General features: G+C 34.4%; 2 protein-coding genes across 3 annotated transcripts in view; both read left to right on the top strand.

Moving 5' to 3' along the window:
- LOC148661587 (tolloid-like protein 2) overlaps nt 1-2576 on the top strand; it is an 80040-nt gene extending 77464 nt beyond the window's left edge. The window contains exon 21 of the mRNA XM_088635510.1: nt 745-2576. Coding sequence (XP_088491636.1) covers nt 745-873 — 129 coding nt within the window. The 3' untranslated portion in view covers nt 874-2576. The remainder of the gene's footprint in view (nt 1-744) is intronic.
- Nucleotides 2577-5741: 3165 nt separating this feature from the next.
- LOC148661586 (uncharacterized) lies at nt 5742-17279 on the top strand. Of its 2 annotated transcripts, none has more exons than XM_088635509.1 (8): nt 5742-5877; nt 7954-7983; nt 9987-10028; nt 11141-11188; nt 12370-12483; nt 13834-13854; nt 14990-15049; nt 15871-17279. In XM_088635509.1, exons 1-8 carry the CDS (start codon nt 5821-5823, stop codon nt 16030-16032), a joined length of 534 nt encoding a protein of 177 aa, XP_088491635.1. In that variant the 5' UTR covers nt 5742-5820; the 3' UTR covers nt 16033-17279. The 2 variants fall into 2 exon arrangements, with proteins under 2 accessions (XP_088491635.1, XP_088491633.1); XM_088635507.1 differs by having other exon boundaries at nt 13834-13881.
- Nucleotides 17280-18077: the final 798 nt, after the last annotated feature.

Here is an 18077-nt window from a genome sequence, read left to right as displayed (position 1 = left end):
TTTGTGACACTGTTCAACCAGATGTGTAATTGAATGTGCTTCTGGGACTTTAAAATCTCTTTTCGTGCCTCAACACATCTGGCAGGGTGTTGCTGCGTAGGCCTGAGAAAGTTTCTGATCTCTTCCTTGCATGTTATGTGCTGCATAACATTGTGATATTTCTGGGAATAGAATATGATTTACCCATAACAGAATTTTTTTAAACATATATGCTCCAAAATAACAGTTGTGTTTATTCTGAAATGAGTCATTTCTTGTTCTTTGAGTACATGGAGTTGTTACTTAGTTGTTCCAAGTCACTGCTTGTTTGAATTTAATAATTTTTTAATAAAATTCAAACTCACTGCAACATTAAGTAACAATGTTGTATAACCTTGTACTTTGCGAATACTGATTTAATAGTCCATGTGAAATAAAACCAAAATGTCTTTTATATTATTTTGCTGGTTCCTCAAGAATGACTAGGAACTTGAATGAGTAGGAGAATGACTATTTAAAAACTCTGTTTTTGGCTCACAGCTAGAAAAAGAGAGAAATGAGAGAGAAAAGTGCTTTGGTATTATGTGTATTTTGTGAATGCCTTGAATGTGGGAATAATTAATAGAACTATTCCAGGTAAACTTATTTTATATGCATCTCCCAAAGTTCTGGGAAGTATATTTTTACACTAACCTTTGAAAGATTCCCTTGAAGTTGGTGTAAATGAAAGAGAAGATGTAACGTCCTGTCTTTTTTCTTTTCCAGCCTCCAGAAGAAATCTACTCAGCAGGAGATTCCATAATGATTCGCTTTCATTCGGATGACACCATTAACAAAAAAGGATTCCATGCTCGATACACCAGCACCAAATTTCAGGATGCACTGCACATGTGAAAAGCATGCCCTAGGACTTCTTCAACCTTTACAATAACAGATATACTAGGTTACTGTAAAAACATCAAAAAGATTATTTTACAGTAAAAATCAAGTCAAATTCAGGAGTCTCACTTAAGGGTATTTTTCTGTAAGATAATTATATTGAAATAGTGTATAAGATACCCTAAAAACATCTATATATATATATGTATATGCATATATACAGTATATAGGTTTTCAAGCATGCCAATTACCTGCTGATCAGGACCAAAAAATAGTTGTTTACCAAGCCATAGAGAAAAAAAAAATATGGTAATATATAAGGTTATAAGGTATGCTAAAGAAGAAAATGAAAGAAACTGCATATATCATCCTGTGTGAATTTTGGAGTTTTAAAATTCCATTTTCAGTATTTAGGCAGCATTCATGACTGCCCACATTTCAACAGTTACTGTATTTCTTATAGTCCAGTACAGCTGCCTGAAAGGCACCCTTTGGTTTACTAGATTTCTGTCTTTTTACACTATGACAATTAAGAATTGCATTCTTTGGTACATGTGACATATCTAATGGTTTGATTATCTGTGATTGTTTAAAATTGAGGTGTTGTTCAAAAACAGTAATTTATTTTGGTCAGAGATGGAAGGATTTCAGAAATTAGAAACTAGACTAGATTAATTCCTTTGCCCTGCATTTAGAAGGTAGTTTATCCTGAATTAAGGCATCTATTTGAAAGTGTATTTCTGTAGGGAATGACAAAGTCAGCCCTGTTACTGATTTTCAGAGGCAGTTTTGGGGATTAGGTGGGTGTAACCTCAGGACAGAAGACCAGAAGTATGTTTTTCGTACTTCACGTACCATTCTGATGAAGTCAAGGAGTTTTAATAAGGAATGATAAGAGCTTTTTTATTTGCTCCTGTTTCGACTTGGTTTGGAAAAGGACTGCACTTCTGCAAAGCAGCAGCAGTGTTCTCAGTAGGATTAAGAACTGATAGTGTTTTGTAGGACTTTTTCATACTGTGATTAAGTAGTCATATGTTTGTGTGAAACATCTGTGACAAAGACTGTTGATCAGAAGGATTTTCATGCTGAAAGACCTTCTCTCTAATACCACCATAACTAAACAGTAATATAGATAATACAGAAAAGTGTGGCCTGCTCCAATATTCCAGCTAGCCTCATGCTCAGGTAAAACTGCATTCCCAGCTCCCATGACCCTCCAGGCTGTTTTCAGTAGTTCTCATGGTGCAGCAGCCAGGCTGTGGCCCACAGCTCTAGCCACTGATGCTGCGGTGTTCCTCTGATGTACATGGAATCCTGAAAGGATAGAGCAAGATGTCTCCGAAATACAAGATACAGACAGGTTTAAAACTTACTTAATCCCTGTTTTTTGTTTCTTTAGAAAAATTGATTTACTGTAAGGTTTGTGTTAATGCGTACACAGCATCCTAGGCTATTTCACTACTCCAAACATTTGTTGAAAGCTCTTTAAGCACATTCTTTAAATTCATATTTAGCACTGAAATAATTGTCCGCTCAGTCTTTTTAGCGGTGAAGAATAAATGTGGTTTAAGCCTCGGCTCAAACGTTTCAAGGTGCGGGGTTCTCTATCACATTCCTTAGACTTGCAGTAATTACAATACAGGTATGTGATAAATTGCCAAATACTTATTGATTTGAATTTGGTGCCATCTTAGGTAAACACACCACAAAAAATACAGTTGTGAACCCAGGGACCACAAACATGAGGCAGTTCGAGGAAGACGAGGCAGATTCCACTGACCCACCCAGCTTTCAGTCACTCGTACTTTAACACATCATGGGCTCTGCCCAAAGATCAGCACCAATTGGAGAAGAGTCACTCCCTCACCAACAGCACTGCATGCCAACAACTCTACCAGGAGTCCTCTAGGCCCATTGAGAGCTGAGAGAATCCTGGCCGAAACAATCACACCCTACCCCTGGCAGTGCTCAGCCAGTAGTGCTCTGCCATTCAGGGAATCCAGTCACAGGCCCCTAGTTACTTAACTAGCATCAGACAAGAAGCCCAAACAGCACTTTTACTCATGGAGCCACTTATTTTTAATCTAAAATTAAGATACAGCCAACATGAGAAGACCAGCGTTTCTGTCACCAATTCACTCTCAGGGTGTTTACTTCATAGGTGTAAGAAAACTTATTGAAGGATCAGTTTAGCTTGGTGTGATAAATGTACAATTCATGTCCTCAACAACAGGTACTCGAGCTATAATTAGTCATTTGCCATAGTCCAAAATCTGAAACATTGTCAGATATGATATGCTGTTTAATAAGGATGCAATTAGTATCAAAGACACAGGATATAGATTTATATAATCAATAGCACAGAGATTGCTCTACTAGTTTCTGAGCGGTTTATTTCCAAAAATTAAGATATGTACAAAAAAGTACAATACTAAATACTGTATGAACAGCTGGTACCATGCCATTTGTATAAATACAGTAACATAAAAAACAATTTAATGCAGTTAGAACACATGACAAGAATGAGAACATCATTTTGAACTATTTTTTTATTATTCTCCATTGAGTCTGCAAATATATTTGTAACCCCTGCACACTGGAATGATTTTTTAGTATTTCTGATTTGAATTTCAACGATTTGATTTTTTTTTCTCTAGGTACTTTTTTACTATGCAAATTCACATCTTGAATTTGTAATTGTTTTAGGGTTGTCCTTGAACCACTTTTCAGTTATTTTCAAGAACCTTCCCATATTTCATTGTTGTGCTTAAAGTGCTCAAACATAAAATCTCATGAGTAAAGAAAATAAACCATGAAGATGTACATTCTTTCCCATACTTAATTGGAGCCTTCTTGAGAACTTAAAACCAGATCTACGGTTAGTCATTGTACTTTTTTATTCAGAAAATAAGTCAGCTCAATGTTCCATTAAACATTGTGTCATGAGCTAACCTGGTCTTCAAAATAGTCCTAAAATCTGCACAAATTCATAGGCTCATCTGTATTTTTAAATTAACTTCAAATATCTTTATAGCTATAAAAGATTCCCTGTATGTTTAACCACTTGTAAATCTAAAAATATGTCAAGGAAATGTACTGTATTCCCATCATAATAGTCTGCCTTAATTCAGATTCACACAACAGAAGTTATTATATTATCTTATATCCTCAAAAGTAAATACATTTACATTTTTTAAATGAATGACACATACTGAACTGTATGTCTATGACCTGTATGCAATACTGAGGAATTCCAATAAAGAGTTATTTTGAGAAGAGGGTGAATAGTAAAGGTTGCTCATACGCATGAACGTAAGCTGTTGCTGGCATTCTCCATACACATGACATTCAAACTGGAAAAAAACAAAGATGTCACCAGCTTTTATGATTTTAAAACAATAAGGTCCTTGACAACATTTGCTGTGAACCTTTGCTATTATTCTCGGATCAGTCCTCCACTGAGTCTTACTTGAACCTGCTTTCCATTGGGTAATTCATTTCATAAAAGGTGCTGCTGTTGTATGTTGTTTATTGTACTGTATATCAACCACTGTTTATTCATGGGAATGTGAAAACACAGACTACAACTAGGGCCCATAAAATGTTCATTAATACTAATGTGCAGTCCCGGAACAAAAGTGTTTTTTTTAAATCCAAACTATGGATCACAGATCACAAAGTGACAATTCCCAAACAATGAAGATAAAAAATCATAGAATCGTACATGCATGTCAGTATATACCTTTTTGTTCCTTTTAAAAAAAATCATACAGTATATATGCATGAAAAATCACAGGTGTATCAATTGTTAAAATTTAGAACAAGGACAATAGTTTTAAAAAATATTGATGAGAACATCAGAATTACAGTTTATGATATTCACCACCAGGGCTTTTATTAATTTTATTTGTTAATCTTTTTATGCTTATAACCAAGTTTCAGGTTGTTTGTTTTGTGTATTATTGTGTAGTGACTGCAAAAACTCAGACCTCATTCTTATCTTATACAGTACCACTCATTATGGACTGAGTAGATATTGTATTGTAAACTAAGAGAATTGGCTATTATATCCTTTTTGTCATTGCAATGCCTTGCAATGTGTTCTAGATAAAATATGCTACATAAGTTAGCATTAATATAGTTTTTTTCATTGTTACATATAAAACTATATATAGCACTAAATGTCTGCGTTGATTTAATGTATGTGTGTAGATGTCTGTTTTTGGTTTATTATGTATTGACTGGGATTATATTTAATGATCCTAAGTGCCTGAAAGGTACACACTTGGTATTAAAACAGGATTTTAAAATACCTGAAAGATTGTCCTTGTGTTATTTTTTATTCAAAGTTAAAAGAAACCGAAATCTTCTGTGTCGAGCCCTAGCAATCTGATGTTTTGTTTGTTAATCTCAGTAAGCAGACAACATTCACCTTGCTTAAAACCCAACACAAAAGTAATGATTAAATAATAGTGTCTCAGTAAATCAGTAAATCAATTCCTTATTACTCCAATACGGTTAATTACTATCTTAATGCACAATACAAAACACAACCCTCACACCCGAAGAAGGCTCCACGGCCGAAACGTTGTTTCCTTTCTTCTCTTTTCAGCATGGAATAAACCTATTACTTGTTCCTTCGCAGCCTACGCATGCTGATGCAGCTCCCTACTTGAAATACAAAAAACAATATCCAATAATTTAATTTTTACTATTTTGTTTAAAACTTTTTTACTGTAAAAGCCCACAACACACCTGGTTCATGAAGACTAACCCAGAGCACCTCTGCCTCTCCCAGAGTTAGTTGACACAATGTTAACTCCCCATTTCTTTAAAGAGATTATTCTCTTTTCAGTCCATGATAACTGCTATGTAGCCGAGGGGTCAGACTTTGATCACTAGACAGCAGTTTTGCTTCCTCTTCTTTTAAACTTTCGTAGCAGGCAGTACCAGTGACACCAGATGTGTGGCAGATCAAATCTCTTGTTTATCCCGTTAAGCTTCTACAACTTTAAAATGGTAAGGTCCATTAAATTGATATGTTTTTTGGTATTTGATTAAACAGTAAGTGTTCACACAAACAGAACTGAAAAAGAATGTAAAACATGACTACAGATTGAATAGGTGCTTACTGTATGTGTTTGTATAGCTACTCTGTGTGGAGTAATGTTTTTTTTTAAGTGAGAAAATGTCAGTTCAAGAACATGAAATTTAAAAGAACATGACTGTTCAAGTGCCTGTGAAACATAAATTCTAGACTTTTTTGTATGTGTACTGAAGGAGCTGTGGCAATAATTCTTGAAGTATTTGGAATTACATTTGTAAATTGCATTGAAACTTTGAAATTTGTTCAGTGCCATTTCCTTGATTGCGAAATATAATTTTAATTACGAGATATTTTAATTGCATTATCATGGATCAGGAAATGAGCCATATTAATTACACAAAAAATAAATCTGGGTCTCAAGCAAAGTGTCTGAATCAATAAGAAATTCTCATCCAGAATAATTTCTATAGTGTGGAATAGGTCACTTGCAGTTTGTTTCCCAACTGGTAGCACTCAACTGGTCAGCCACCTCTGGGTTTGGGTGTCTTAGATATACCACACAGTAACATTTCCGGTAGCATATACTGTGACAGGGACCGATGAGCTGTTAGTTTCATCTCCTACATCTCCATTCCAGTCACTCGTACCTCTGCTGTGGGACTGGGACTTGCAGTAGAACCCCCTGCAACTGGTACCATGCATACTGGTACAGAACAATCGATAATGACTGGTTAAAAGTAGGCAATTATGTGGTTTTAAAAAGCAAAATAATATGTTCAAAATTTGAAAAATTCTGCCACATCAGGTTGCATTTGTTTGCTTGCTTATCTATTTTCTGTGTTCTATTTCTGATTTATATTTGCATGTGCTGGGTAATATACAGTAACCTACTGTTTTCTAGGCCACCTTAATTGAGATTGAAAAAAAAACAAGTCTGATAAATTAAGGCTCTAGAAAGGCTTTTTTCAACAAGCATATGACAAATTCTGTAATACAATAAAGGATGAATAATGAAAGTGAAGAATGTTTTTCATACAGTGCCTATAAAATCCCCAAGATAAGATAAAAAATTGCAGAACTTACAGGTCAACGTTCAAAATTGTCATAATCTGGTTATTATGAAGTCGTGTTTTATCCATGTTTACAAGGAAAGGTTTTACCCCAGTAATGAAACAAATGACTTGCTTAGCTAGAAAAAAAAGCCTTAAATTACATTTAAGGTATAATTTGCAAACATCCAGTACATGATCTACAGTATAACTGCAGGAGTGGGTTCTCAGTAAAACATTAAGATGGTCGGTCTTATTGAACTGTTGTTGTATATGCATCAATTTACAGGAAATAAGTTATTTCTGTATTAACAGACATGCAATCCACAGGTATGATAAAACATAATCCAACTTTCGGCAGTTAATTAATAACAAAAAGTATGGATTAAAAGCCTTTAATTCCAAGTCTAATTCTAGTATAAGCAGTTTAAGGGGTCAACACATTCACCTCCATGTGACCTGCCCACACTCTTGAGGATAAAACTTCAGTAGTTTTTTGGGGGGTCTAACTAACAACTGAAGGTTTAAAAGAGAGCAAATGTGTGTTTCTATATTACGTAAAGCTGAAGGCAGCTTACCTTTAAAATCTGTTTTTCATCAAGAAATATGAAACACATGAATTTGGTCTGGGTCAACTACATTAAATATAGCAAAATGTTTTAGTCTCAAGTACATACACCCAGATGGTGGTGATGTTACTAAAAGAAGATAAGCTCTACTCAAAAACGGAACAGCTAATAAATATTTTTCTGTAAAATGCTCACACATAAGTTAATGATAGAAAGCTGATGATGTGATGAGAACTTTATTGTTAGCCAATCATTAATATTTTCACACTCAAATAATTAGTAAATTGCAGTTCTATGTAAAAATGGAATAGGACTATGGAAGATTGAATCACTGAATAATAATGTTATTCGGTTACAGAATTAAAATGTCAGATTTTTTAGGTCTAGATGGCAAACAGCATCTCTTAAAAAATATTTTTCCTTTTCACAGACCACACAAGATACTGTTGTGTTTTTATTGGTAAGTACTGCATATTTGTTGTCTTTTTAAATTTATATTCAATGTTTAATATGCTTTGTTATTGCTACGTCTTTCCTGTTTCCAATTCACTGATTTCTCACAAAAAGAATGAAATATGATAGTGTAGATATTTAATATATACCACTGTAAATAAAGGTGTGCATGCGTGGTTATTCCAGTAAATCCCAGGGTAGTTTCCTTATTGGCTGCAATAAGGCTGTTTACATGGTCAATCAGCGCAATAGCTCAGATTTCAGAAAAGCAATGTTTCCTATTGCACATGATCCAGTTCTGAAATAGGAGAGTTTAAAGAATAAACAACTGAAAACTGCTGCCTCTGTTATTTTAGTAAAAACACAATTGACCGGATTATAATTCATATAACTAAATTTTGCATTGGATTGAGCAATTTGAGGTGTCGCCAAACCATTCCCTGGCATATCAGTATTTTAAAAGCAAGCAACTGGAAACTATACTTAAGCTATACAGTACCCCTTGCTGGAAAAAGCTTACAATTGAGCACAATGCAGTGTTTTACAGGGTACTATATTGCTCAATATACTGAGAGGAATTAAAAGCACAAGAAAATCTATTGCTTTCCGCTCAATGGTTGAATTGTTAATATTTCTCAGTGTATGTTGCTACAGCATGTGTTGAGTACATCTTGAATGTCTGTATTGATTACTTTATTGTTTCTCAGCTGTCTGGGCATCAGTTTAATCAGAATTCCGACATAAAGGGGAATGAAAATATTGGTTTTTGCACAGCTCAGGTTTTTTCTGATACAATAAGCTAATTGATCAAACAGGGACCACCAGATGTTTGACAGCTTTCGAGGCAGGGACTTTCCGAAACTGTCCAGCCAGGTCATGTGACAAATGGTATACTCAAAATGTTGACTTAGGTGTCAGGGCAGGAGACAGATGGGATAGCAAGGACAGGAGTTCCCCCCACTTGGATCCTTCCTTGATGAATCAAATACATTCAGGTATTGGGTGCTGAAGGGATTCATTAAATTGAGGTGCAGAAACTGTATTTTTCACACTTATTTCCCTTTCTTTATATTTACAAGAATATACAAGGCAAAGATTGTCTCTCTTGCTAGTATTTAAATGCATTTTTGTAGAGGGGCCAGAGAATTATTTTAGTATCAATCTATAGTGCATTTTTATTTTTGGAGTATTATTTCCTTAATGAACAGTGGTCTATTTTTAAAAAATGAACATGTTTATATCTCTAAATGTAGGCATGGACGTCCCAGTGTGTAAGGGTTTGATGTGGTGTTTTGAGCTTTGGAACATATATTACATTAATAGTGCTTCGTAAATACTGATTTTGTGACTTGTGTGTTAGTTTAGGCAAAGAAATATTTGTCCCTTATGCTATTGCCACCAAAATCATGGACATAAAAGAAGCTATGTGCCTTTACTCTATATTCCATGACTAGCAGGGACATTTTATTATTTAACTTTCGGCATGTACTTATCCTCAATCTAGGGTAATTAATTAGCTTCTATGAACACCCCCCTTTTACATTATTTACAACTATTTGTATGTTTTTACTAAGTTTGATTACAAACTTGTTGAAACAAAGGAAAATACCCACTCCCATTTTGAACTTCAAGTTTGTTAAAATAAAAATATTTCTAGATAAACCCAAATATCAGAGCTATTAAACAGTATTGCAGTTTCAAGAAAATAATCAATTCTATAAAACACAGAAGCTACAAAGATTTGGAAGTGGGACTTGTTCTTGAGCCATGCAAGGTAATGCTGTAGGATCTTTCCAATCTGAGGGATTTCGATATGTTTTCCTTCAGTAGGCAATTTCTATTTTGATGAGTTAATGTCTTTCCTGTCTAGACTGAAAATTAAATAATTTGATTACATGAAAAGAGGGCAATAAGTTGTCATTCTGGTGCTGTTATAAAATTATATTAAATATGTACATTTGTTTATTCAGATTATGTCTGACTGCAGGATTTTCTTTTGTCCTTTTTTAGACAGGGAACACCACCTCTTCACCTAATGTAACATCAGAACTGGTGAGATTCAGTACTGTTCCTCTTAAAGAGATGTCTGTTCCTTGAATCAAAAAAGGAAATCCAAAAGCACACAGTGAGATTTCAAAACAATGGAGTTGCTCTAGTCCAGAATGTTTTTTTTCTTTTTGTAGCCCACATTCTGATTTAAACACTTTAGCCCAGATCATGTTGTTTTCAAAATTTCAGCTCTTCCTGTTTGAACCCAATTACTGTACATCTGTTACCACTAGCGACAGGTGCTTCCAATTCACTAAGGTCTCCTGCCATGTCAGCCAGGCAGCAGCCTTTGCAATAAAAGGCCTACACTAAATGGAGGTTAAGGTAATGAAGGTGAGGGAGGTTAACATACTGCACACTTGTAAGCTTTAAACCTGTATATGCTGACACAGTAACAGTACAATCAGCCCATGGTCATGTGAAGTGCTACTTCTCTATTATGTTTTCAAATTTGGCAGGAGAAACCTGTTTACTATTATTAATTGCAAAACCTAACAGAAAAATAGATAAAAGATATTCTAATATAATACACAATGTATTCAGTACTACAAAATACATTTGTATGTTTTTTTTTTAATGAAAACAATAAGACAGTCTTAAACTGAACAATTATGAACAAATTCTAGAGATGTCAGCTTTAGAAATGCAAATACGTACAAATATGACTCTGGTGCCATCTATTGGGAAACTCATTTTGCATCCTTCATAAAACAAAGACTATTGGAATCTGGATAAGTGTTTTATTCACTACTGGATAAGCCCTACTAATGTTTTAAATACACAGTTTAGCAATACAAAGTTAATGTTATGGGATCTTATATAATGTAATAAGACTATGTCATTTATAATATTATATACATGGATGTACCCTCAAAACTGTAGCACAGTCGATGAAAACCAACAACCACGTTCAGATAGTATTTATATGAGTCCTATACAACGAAGTCAAGATTAGATGTGTAAAGGATGAAATGGTCATCACTGGGGATTTACATTTTCTCACAGTGGTAGAGAAATCACTGAAACTGAAATGACAGACATGACTTTCTTTTTTAATTAATCATTCTAAAAGCAGCCCTGAGCCTTTGAATAACAATGTTTAATTGTATCCTTAGCCTTCAACTTCACCTACACCAACCATAGTCCTACTTCCACCAGAAAAGGTGAGACTCTTACAGCATACAACATGCCGTAAGGCAGGAGCAGCGTGTTTTATTATTTGTGAAAATCACTGAAAACTGAATTTTCCAATTTTTAATGACCATATACTGCAGGCCATTGCAAGTATTTATAGTACGTGTTATTCTGTTGTTCGTTCCTTCACTGGCATTGATCCTAAGTGTTATTAAGGATTTTGGTTTTTAATGTAAAACAAACATCTATATCTTGTATGAATGCCAGTAGGGGCCAAAGTGGTATAAAAGTATGTGGTACTTCCTGAAATTGAACAAGCTCATGTTGATGCAGTAGCACCCGGGAACCAAACAATGTTCAATATGAGGAAATGTACAGTATCACTTTTAAGATGTAGAAATCTGCTGATCACTTCACAAATTCGTAGTTGCCTACACTGCAACATGATGTGCCATAAATCAGACAATGTGGGGAAGCAATAAAAGAATAAAATTAAGCAAATAAAAAGTAAACAGAAACATACTGTAGGATTCGTCATAAAAAGTGAAGAATTGAAGGCAAAAATGTGTACAATGTACTTGTATGTTATCTCTTTTGTAATATTTCATACAATGTTGGTCAGTACATGCTAAAAAACGATAGTGCTGGTGAGTGATGCAGTGGTTAGCATTGCGTGGCTGAGGCCCTGCGTTCAATTCCAGACATGGGGTGCGGTCTGCATGGAGTCTGTATGGTCTCCTGCATTGAAGTGGTGCTCTGGTTTTCTCCCACTGTCCAAAAACAGATTTGTTGATCAATTTGCATCTGGAAAATATTGGCCCTGGTGTGTGGTTGCGTGTGTCGGTGTGTTTCTGTGTATGTGTCCTCGTGAGACTTATGATGGACCAGCGTCTTGTCCTGGGGTCTGCCCAGCTTTTCGCCCTCTGCTTGTTGTGATATACTCCAGCTCCCCCAACAACCCTGAATTGGAATATTGGAATGTTAGAAAATGGATCAACGGATATTGCTTCTCTGGAATCAGTCCAGAGACAAGCAACCAAAAATATTCCAAGACACCCAATAGATCGATGGACTTCCAAGCATGCTGCTCAACTCCTAACTTAAATATATGAAATAACAGAACTGGGAGCCAAATTTTTATTATATAAGTAATATAAATAAATGTGTGGCTTTACAGCATAGAAAAAAGACTAACATGCTTCTTTTCAAGGAAAACTGTAATTTGGCAATTGGTCTGGCTGCTGGATTCCCAAGCTTTGTGGCTCTCTGCCTCCTGGTGGCTTTGATTGCATTACTGGTCTTAAAGAAAAAAAGAAATGCACAGGTAAATGTACACTTCACACATTTTTTCTAAGTCTGGTAATTTAAAACAATTACAAAATTGTGCATGCAAAACCAAAACCAAAAGCTATCAAAAATCTTGTAAGGCTTGCTGGAATTTATTTAATCACGGGACAAAACGAAATAAAGTTTTGCTACATGTATCCACATATCATAGTTAGAAACGTAAAAAAAATCATAAATAAATCTAGTCAAAATAATATACCTTTTAAAAAGTCTGTCTTTATCTTTCTCAATATCAGTTTGTGTAGTTTCCTTTTAATTGTTTAAGAATATGTTGTGATAAAAGCAAAAGAACACAAAACAGAATACATACTGTAGAAAACGAATAAAGTCAGCACAAAGCACTCTTTTTATCACGAGAAGGAGAGTGTGTTAAGAAGGTTAGATGTTATCTTATAACAAAATCTTTTTTCCAGTCAGTGATAAAGTAACAGGAAGTACAATGAAGGTGTAGGTCTGGAGCTTAGGCAAGATTTCACAAAGAATAAGTGGTCTAATTTAATTTCCAGTGGTCATATATTACTCTGCTGGTCCTGGAACTCAGTGCTTTATCACTATGGTATATACATTCCGGTAACAAGCAGATCAAAGTGCAAGCTTTTCTTTGAGGAACAGTCTATTTTAGTCAACTGAAAGTACTTTATATAAATTGAATGAAGTTAACATAAAAGTATTACTTATGTTACTTGTGACTTGTGTTTTGTTTCATGAGATATATATTTTATCCATTTTTTTAACATTAATATATATTAGGGAATATATTTTACGCAAATAGTGAACCTTAAAATATTTTGAATAGATCAATCACACTAATAATCCCCAAAGTAGAACCAAAATAGATTTAGAGTACTGAACTCCTGTATATGTTTCCACAAAACATATTTCACCTAGGGCATAATAAAGCTTGAAATGAAGAATTTCTGTTCAAAATGTATAAATTACATACAGCTGTACTGATATTTAACTTAGTTAAATATTGCTTCTATGAAAAATAATGCTTAAACTACACTAGGATTCCATAAGATATCTATTACACAATTGCATTTGGAATCATATTTTAATCAAGTAGTGAGTTTATACCTTTACTGTTTGTATAAGTGTAAGCATGCATACACAGACCATTTGCTTATGCCACTAGTGAATTCAATTTAAATTCTTAATTTTATTTATGAAGGACCTTATCATTCCAAAATAACAAATGGCTTGATATGACGTTTGTTTTGTCTAACCTTCAACTACAGTGATTTTGGTTACTTCAGAATAAGTACTTTTTATAATGATGTGCTTAAACATTTTGTTTTGATCTGTGTTTGTTTTCCATTTCATGTAGGTACCTCAGCAGACATGTGTGGTAAGCCAGAAGTCATTTGAAGATCATGTATCTTTCTGTGTCTTTCTGCTTATATACTCAGCCACAGTCTGTTGATTTCATTTGTCTCATGAGTCTGGCTTTCCTGTACTAAATACTACAAAATAATCTACAGTACTGCCTTTCATCATTCCTACACATGCATACTTACACCCATCCATCCAGTTTCTAACCACTTCTTCTAATTCCGGGTCATGGCAGAACTGGAGTCTATCCCAGCAAGCAACGGATGCAAAGCAGGGTACATCCTGGGCGAAATGCCAATCCATCACAGGGCACACACAGACACAAACACACTCCCATGTGGGACAGTTTTTACGAAAAGCCAATTAACCTACCAGTATATTTATGAAGAGTGGGAGGCATCACTCAGAGGAAACCCACACAAATCTGGGGAGAACATACAAACTCCACACAGATAGCACCCCAGGTCTGAAATTGAACACATGGTCCCAGCAGTGCGAGGCGGCAATGCTAACCACTAGACCACTGTGCTGGCCCACAAACATACATGATTTATCTTATTTCCTTTCTAAAGAGGAAATGTGTTAGCATTGTAAGTATGATTAGGATTATTATCTATAAAGTGTCTTTTGTTCACATTTTCAAAAGGAACTCAAGGTGTTTCCGTGTTAACGTAAATAGTATGGTGCTGTGTTACCTGTGGTTGATACCAGGCTTTTCTAAGTGTTTAGTCTTACTGGCAAGCTCTTGAAAAGGGCTTTAAATGAGATAACCAGATTTTCTGAATTTATTGCTTTTTTCAAACAAGTCCTTATAAGCTAGAGAATAATACAAGCGATATAATTCAAGTGTTAAAAAAACACAGCCCAATATTCTATTTCCAAAAGTAATTTGAGAAATATTTTGTCCATTGTTATTTTTCACTCATGCATAAAGCTGTTTAATCAATGAGACATGTAGAAGCATTATTAATAAATAAGAAAGTTTTAGTGTGACAAAAAGGTTGTATATATTGATATATAAATGTAAATACTGTACAGTATGTTGCTAAAAACAATAAACCTGTTATTTCATTGGAAATTATTTGTTAAATAAAACAAATGTATTCGTTATTTTAATATTCACCATTACTCCTCTGAATTATTTCTATTAGGAGTCTACCAGAGAGGACAACCGTTATGAAACCTTACAGTTTGGTAAAAACCAGGACGAGGTAAAACAAGGCTAATGGTCAATATATATAGTTTAAAGATACGTATATAGATATAAAGGAAGACTTCAAATGATTTATATGCTGTAGCTTGGTAAGGAGGATCAGTTCGATCAAATCATTGTAGGTAGGTCATAAAACTGCAAAATTCAGGCTCTGGAGAAGTGCCAATCTTTGGAAATTTATCAGATTACCTAGAAGAATAATTCAAACAAATACTACTGAGACTTTGAATACACCTAAAGCATTTTATTTATTGATGTAAAATTGTAGACTGTCTTTTCAGACTTTGACGTTAAAAAGCTCTGAAAAAGATCGTTAAAGGAGGGTGTGGCGGGCTGGTCAAAGGAAAGACTGCAAGTGCAGGTGATCTGCCACTAGAGGCCGCCAAAGGGCCCTTATGTATTGTAAATAAACACACAAGGTGATAATTTTATAATTGATTAGATAATCTGTGAAAGGTTTTTGATGAACATACACATAATTCAGATTGTAATCAGATCGTGTTTGATATATAAAGGGTGGCCAAGGCACCAGTGGTGGTTGGGGATTTTGAGTACTTTGTTGGAAGTTCTAAAAAACACCTTGCTATAAAGCCTCCAACTCTGACTATGATGACTTTAAGGACAATACTTAGGCTTTTTCATATACATATAATACATATTATGCTATGTCCAATTAATATATACATTTAGATTGTATCTAAAAAATGATCAATTTCTAAACAGCAATTTAAAAATTAAAAACAGTTCAGTTTTTGTGTCTGGAGTCTAATGAATGTACACAGTGAATAACCTTGGTGCTGTTCTTTCTCATTTTCTCAGGTATACTACAATTTGACATGTACAAGTACGAACCGTTCCAGTTCAACCATACCACCCGCCCAGCGCCCCCTGCCGCGGCCCCCTGGCCAATCAGAAGGCTCCTATTCCATGCATTTACCTGGCACTTATTCCAATCACGCAGCAATTAAAAATTATAGATGACCTGGAAAAAAAGGAAAGGGCTGCCCAAATTTAAAAGTAACATCTTCCTACAGAGAAATTCTAAGGGACATATGACTGTAATTCCCGCAATCCCAGTAAATTCCTATACTCATTTTTGGATTATGTGATCTTCTAAATGTTACCTACAGTCTTTCATAGTAGAGCATAGGATTGGTGGACAAAATCTGTTGTGCATGAAGTTAAAATAATTAAAAGCAAAACTAAAAATGATTTTCTTTGGAAAAACATGCAGTGTCAGATTGCATACAGTTTAAAGATTTAGACAAGGGGAACATTTATTTATTCATTCATTTTTCATGAATATCCTTAATATTTCAGTGACAGTAACATCCACGTTTTTAAATTCAGTCATGACAGGTTTGTGTTAAAATTAGGTTATTGTATTTGACTCGATATAAGAATACAGTGCTGCTGTCTAAGGATGACAAAATGGATGATTAAAGCACCTTCTATAATGGTTTCTAGATCAGTTTTCAGAGGCATTTAGGAAAGAAATTATGCAGTTTGTAAAGTGTTACAGTGAGATTCAGCAAATATTTCAGAATCCTGTAGGTGAGGAAAAATACACCATTCTTCAAGATGAAATGAATAGCTTCATTTATTTGCTCCACAGACATTTGGCACAGGTAGAAACTACTACAACGATATCAGCTTCTATTTAAAAAAATAATTTTCTACATAGTTATGTAAACATTCTCTCTTATTTTGTGCAACCTGACTTCCACTATAACACTTGGAGTAATATAGATTCTCTTAAAGTCTGGAAAATATACATGAAATAAATAAACTTTGAGTTGGTATATAAATATTCACAAAAAATGGTTTTATCCAGAGTAGCCAATCAAATGTTTATAACCTGTAGAGCCCTGAAGCACATTACAAAGATTATCTGTCTCACTTGATAATATCAGAGAGATATCTTGTCTCACTGGACATGTGATTTACTCTAGTCAGTCTACGGGATCACTGAGGTTAGTGAGGTGATCGTTGCAGATGAAAAATTAAGCTTGGCTATAGTGTCACCAGCCAGTATCTGTCTGGTTGCTAGATACGTGCCACATGGGGCTTTGATAAAGTAAACCTAGACCAGGGTAAACTTGTACAGAAATTTAGGAAGGAGGTTGGAATAAATTTCAACACTTGCAATTAAATTACCTGCTTTGTGAACTCTAGTGAGTTTAATGGAGCTTGTAGACTTTATTAAAAAATCATTGGTATAATTATCATACTGCGTTGCTTATTTACTCACATTATCATTCAGTACTGCCATACATTAAATGTACAAAATTTTTAACATACTAGTTAATAGATTATTAGGTGTACATTATAAGGCATATTTTAGTTCTTGGTTACTGAAAAACAGCTTATTGCTAGTTTGTTAGGTATAAATGTCTAAATATGCCTTACCTTCTGATACTAATGAAGTGTATAACAGGTATTATTACTGTCAAAGGGCAATTATATGGTAAACCTTTGTACATTTACTATCCCTGGTATGATAATTGCTAGTATGTTGATAATAAAGTACCAATGATTGCCTTATACTATATACAAGAAATAAAGCATTATGGATTTATAATTATTCTTATGTTTAAAGTAATTTTAAAGTTACCATTATTATTTTCTAAATCCCTCCTACTGTACATACAGTATATAATGTGGTTATGTAAACACAAAAGTCGAATCATAATTTTCAGCCATTAAAAAAGGTTAAATGCAAGGGCGTTTCCAATTTAAACATGACAAATCTTTCACTGATGGATGTAACCTCCTTCCCACTGAAATTACCTATTGTATCTTTTTGTAACAGAATGATCCATTCTTATCATCTGAGCTTTGATTATTTTAGGCATATGGATTTGTTAGAATCCTGTTTTTATCACGGTTTGTAGCTCATAGTGGCAAACATAGCTTTGCCATTTTGACTCAGATGTTACCAGCACCAGTATATGTTGTACAATATGAGATACAATTAAAGCGCTTAAGGGAAATAATCAAAAAGTCTCTCAAAAAACTGACTTTAT

This window comes from Lepisosteus platostomus, chromosome 6, assembly GCF_059453375.1.
Source record: "Lepisosteus platostomus isolate fLepPlt1 chromosome 6, fLepPlt1.hap1, whole genome shotgun sequence".
NCBI lineage: Eukaryota > Metazoa > Chordata > Actinopteri > Semionotiformes > Lepisosteidae > Lepisosteus > Lepisosteus platostomus.
This window is presented reverse-complemented; position numbering and strand designations above follow the sequence as displayed.

What these genes read in the sequence shown, in the direction of transcription:
- LOC148661586 (XM_088635507.1), top strand. Translation starts at nt 5,821, where the DNA reads ATGTGTGGCAGATCAAATCTCTTGTTTATCCCGTTAAGCTTCTACAAC. An exon ending in ATACTGTTGTGTTTTTATTG is followed by an intron (nt 7,984 to 9,986) that starts GTAAGTACTGCA and finishes GTCCTTTTTTAG; the next exon opens with ACAGGGAACACCACCTCTTC. An exon ending in CTAATGTAACATCAGAACTG is followed by an intron (nt 10,029 to 11,140) that starts GTGAGATTCAGT and finishes TTGTATCCTTAG; the next exon opens with CCTTCAACTTCACCTACACC.